The 4761-nt window shown below is 36.4% G+C and overlaps 1 protein-coding gene across 1 annotated transcript; it reads left to right on the top strand.

The window, feature by feature from the left end:
* The first annotated feature begins 804 nt into the window (after positions 1–804).
* LOC143581616 (putative F-box protein At2g36090) lies at positions 805–3380 on the top strand. The gene is made up of 2 exons (XM_077064370.1): positions 805–1793; positions 3245–3380. The coding sequence occupies exons 1-2, from the start codon at positions 805–807 to the stop codon at positions 3378–3380; spliced, it is 1125 nt and encodes a 374-aa protein (XP_076920485.1).
* The last annotated feature ends 1381 nt before the right edge of the window (positions 3381–4761 follow it).

Raw genomic sequence — 4761 nt, 5'->3', positions numbered from 1 at the left:
CGTTTAAGGAATATCTGGGTTTGGTAAGACCCATAGCCGTCAATTCGGGTCAAATGCATGAAAAGTCTCCATTTAAAAATCAAACAAATCTGGTGACTCCAAAAAAATGGCGAGTGACCAAATCGCGACACGTATAATTTTTATGTCCTCGTTTATATAAATTATTATAGAAAGATAGCCGTGAGTCAAACGGTCAAAACAAGGTTTTTCAAACGGTGAAACATAAAACAAACCGACCAAACCGTGTTTTATTTCACGGTTACGCCAAAAGTGAAACTCCTAATTAAAATTAAAGCTACACCATTTTTGAAAACACTTTGTAAACACACAATTTTGGATTTTTTTTTCCCTATTTGCATGGATGGGAATAAGTCATTCACATATTGACTAAATATCACTGGCTATATATACCGAGTGTGCATCTCTTTCAGACAGGTCACGTCTGGGTCGTGGTTGACCAGTCCAAGCAGTGTGGCGTATCATATACCCGTAACATGAGGTATCAACCTTAAATTATAGCAAATGCCAATAAAAATCATTCATAGTCAACCATAAATATAATAAAAAACGAAATAGAAACATTACCGCTCTTAACAAATTGCTACTTGCACATATTCTTAACAGTTATTTGGAATTTAATATTTATAGTTCCTTAAACTTAAATATAGATCCCTTCACGTATTTTAGAAGAGTATTGGCTATGAAACTCTTAAAAATATTAATGTTTGTTAAAGAGCTTGAGTCTAAATATTTCTTATTTATAAATACCAACCCGCCACTCGTGCGCTCTCGGCCACCACAGCCATGACACCCACTCTAGCCGATATCCCACCGGACATCATTCGAAACCACATCTTACCACGACTAGACGGTCGATCTCTTTCCACCGTCGCCACTGCATCATCCGATCTTAACACCCTATGTTCGGATAATAATCTCTGGTCTCATATTTGCATGTGCATGTGGCCCTCTATAACCCACCCGCGTGTTCATGCCATCATATCCACCTTCTCTAACGGTCACCGATCTTTCTTCCAAGACTCATTTCCTTCGCTAATCACCGACGTCAACGACAGTAATTGTTATCCATCTATCTCCAATTTAAAACAACCAGATTGTTTGTCACAACTTATATCAGCTGTCGATATACGATACCAAACCGATATTATATACTCTACAGTACAATTCACGGACACCACAACTGACTTCATATCATCTGAGTTACACATTAAGTTAACAGAAGATCATGGAATCTCGCGACACATTGACATGAAGGTCGGTGTGCTTGCGGGTTTGGACAAAGCAATATTCGCACATCTAAAAGAATCGGTGACATTAAACTGGATTCTTATCGATTCAAACCTGAAACGAGCAGGCAACCTATCGAGCATTAAACCGACCATTGTAAAAAGAGATTGGGTGAGTAAAGATATTATTCTCAATTACGTCACCGTTTTACCTGGATCATGTGACCCGAATGAGACGGTGGAATGTCGAATACAGGTGACTTTGGGTGTGGGTCAAAAATTGCATGTGAAAGAGGTGTCAATGGAGTTATTAAACATGGATACTTGTTGGTTAAATGGTAGGGATTTTTTGGTCGTGTCGCAAAGGGCGATTTTGGGGGAAAATAGCGTAAGACGGAAGGTGGTGGATGATAAGGAGAGACGAGAAAGCAAGGAAGATGTTAAGGAAATGAACAGCCAGATAATTAGGGAGTTGGCAAGAAAGGAAGAAGATGAGAAAAGGAAGAGTGATACTATAAGGATGGATCATATAATTTGCATCATTGTGTTATTTTGTTTTCTTATTTGTTTTTTGAGTTTAATATTGCATATACCATAACACGTTTCAAACAACGTTTTCATAATGTGTACACTAGCAGATCAAATCATTGATATTTTCAAAATATCATAGATATATGCATGATATTTCTCTATTGTTTGTTTGCCTTCTTTTCTTTTGTATCAGTCTCAACTGATGCCGGTTAATTAGTACCGGAGATGTTTATGCAACAATCTTGTGGGTGTGATTAATGAAAGAATAAAAGAGTGAATGACATTACCAACATATATATTCTTCGCCTGATTGAGCATAGGTTTTGTCTAGAATATGCGAACTAAAACAGCAAGAATGCATTTTGTGCATTCGTATAGTAACCTTCCTATTTGAAGTTGAAGACACATCATATAAAATTATAGTATTATACTCTTTTAGCTTCAAATAAAATGCTCCTAGCTAGCTTGAATTGAAGATATTAGAGAACTGAACTTTGGTTCAGAGTGTTCATACATTAAAGCGGAAAAACTAATAAAACAACGTGGATCAGGTATTGAAGTCCATCATCCATGCATTTTGATGAGGCTTTATTCTCATTTCATGAAATTAAAATAAAACCAAATATTTTGAGAGGTTAATACACTCATCTTCTCCGGCAATATATCAACCTAACGTCTTGACATAAGAGCTTCATTCTCATACTAATCGTGTTGCCGTAAGAGGATTCAATGGCCGTTGATACTCCATTAGTGTATTTTGGGTGGTTTAGGAAAACCATTTGGGTTTCTAGGTGGTTAATCTGCTTAATTTTTTTTATTTTACTTACATGGTGTCTTGTAAAAGTTTAGCTGCAACTGGGGTGTGCCGAGTTTTGAGGAGCAATCTTAAATTCGCAACACAAGACATCTTGGTTACACGTAATTTGATGAATCCCTTAAACTCGCAAGGGAGATTGTTAGTTTTATGACTTATCAAATCAACCAGAGATTTTTGGTTGAAAAATGGCGCAACTTTTGCCATTTAATGCTTTTGTTGTAACAATGCATGGGGTGTGGGAGCGAGTTTTGACACGGGCTAGGATTCCATCTAGGGGTGTTCAAATTCGTATATCTGGGGTTTCGGATATCCGAACATTTCAGATAGTGGATTTCATTATCCGAGCCCGTATCCGAAATTTCGGATATCCGAAGTTCAGATATTTGTTCGAATAGTGAAACGGATATCCGAAAAAAAAAGGAAGAAGATGTTCAAAATTATTGTTCAGTGTTCTCAACCTCACGTCTCATCATATTCTTACTCCGACTCATGCTCCCTTTAATTCACCTTCATCATCAACATTACTCCATGAACATGAGGTTTGATTCCACACAACATGGCACTTCAATTGAATCAAATATTTGGGATCACTTGCATATCAAAGAAACATACTTACCAATTTACTAGCCGCTTGGAACTTGGAACACAGGTACCATTTACCGGTACCACCGGCGACGGAGATGGCGTTGTCAAAGACACCGGCGATGGTGTCAAAGACTGGTGACGGCGATGAAGTTTCGATGTCGATGATGGATAGCGGCGTTCAAAGTGACATGATATTTTAGGGTTTTGCACTTGAGATTATAATAAAAATTATAAACATAATCATGCTCCAAGATGTTTATATAATAATGTCAATAGAACACCCATTAGATTTGTTAATGGGTGAAACAAGACATTAATGAAACGAACTGGGAACATACAATAAAATTATAAAATTTAAATTTTAAGTTGTTATTACAAACGAACTATTATAAAAATATAATACAAATTAACTTTTAATTTACGAAGATAAACAAGCGAATGTCAACAAACATAAATAAACATATTACCGAACGTTCACGAATGCTAATGTACAGACACAACCTCTGTTCATGTTCGTTTATCTAGCTAAATGAAAAAAAGAATCTCGTTTGTATATTTTTATATTTTAAACGAACAAACGAACTTCCCACTGAACAGTTCATGAACTGTTCGCTAAACATAAGATAAGATTTGTTTACATTGATTATAGATCAGAAGTTTTCAAAAAAAAATTGTGGCTTAATGGTCAAATGTTTAATTTATCAGTTGTGTCTAGCTATTGTTTTCCCCTTGTATGTCTATTAGGGTAAATGGAGTGCTCATTCCTTCATTCACCATCATTCACCAATTTTCTTCCCCACATCAGACCTATGTCATTTGGCTGCTAATTATTATTCAACCATGGAAATATTGTCCATCATTTGTCGGAATTCATCATTCAAACGGGGCGGTGTTCCCATCAGGGTTGAGGTGACACCGAGCCCATCATTTGGGCACTCTGTCCATCCCCAGTTAGTAACTTAATTAAGTTTCATATCACGTAGTACACTATTCTTCAAGCAACATTTTCAAAACGTCTTTCAGTTGTAGTTCGTAAATAAAAAAACAATGTACACACAAGCATATGCCGCGTCTCAATCATGTTTTTGTGTTTCTTATTATAGAATATATATATGGATCCAAAAGTTTGTTTTTTTGTTTAACACTAATCACTATAATTTTTTATGATCCGCTAGTTAAAACAAAATTTCTCTCTTCTTGCACTACAAGAAATCCGTTCTTTAGCGATGGCATCATTCCATTAGCGACGAGGAATCAGTAGCGACACAATAGCGGCGACATGTTGCCCCAAATACCTTTAGTAACGACAGCCAACATTATTATCAGCAAAATTTGTCGCTTCTAAACAATATGTTCTTTGTAGTATAGAAATCATTTATTCTTCACTTTTCTTCCTATTTTGGAAAAAATAATGGTGTAGGAGATACTTTTGGGTTGGTTATGTTCAAGGTGTCAGGTATTTTGGTGAGGGTGGGGCGATTGTAAGGACATCGGTGTTTTTGATCATGGTAACAGGTGAGTCAAAGGAGAAATTGGATATGGCGACGATTGTTTATGGTGATTCGGTAGCTTTTCAAGTCG

The sequence above is a fragment of the Bidens hawaiensis genome, unplaced genomic scaffold (assembly GCF_021521415.1).
Source record: "Bidens hawaiensis isolate Kalapana, Puna unplaced genomic scaffold, B.hawaiensis_p1.1 tig00001511_1, whole genome shotgun sequence".
Lineage (NCBI taxonomy): Eukaryota > Viridiplantae > Streptophyta > Magnoliopsida > Asterales > Asteraceae > Bidens > Bidens hawaiensis.
The sequence above is the reverse complement of the archived record's forward strand: the minus strand, read 5'-3'. Positions and strand labels throughout refer to the sequence as shown.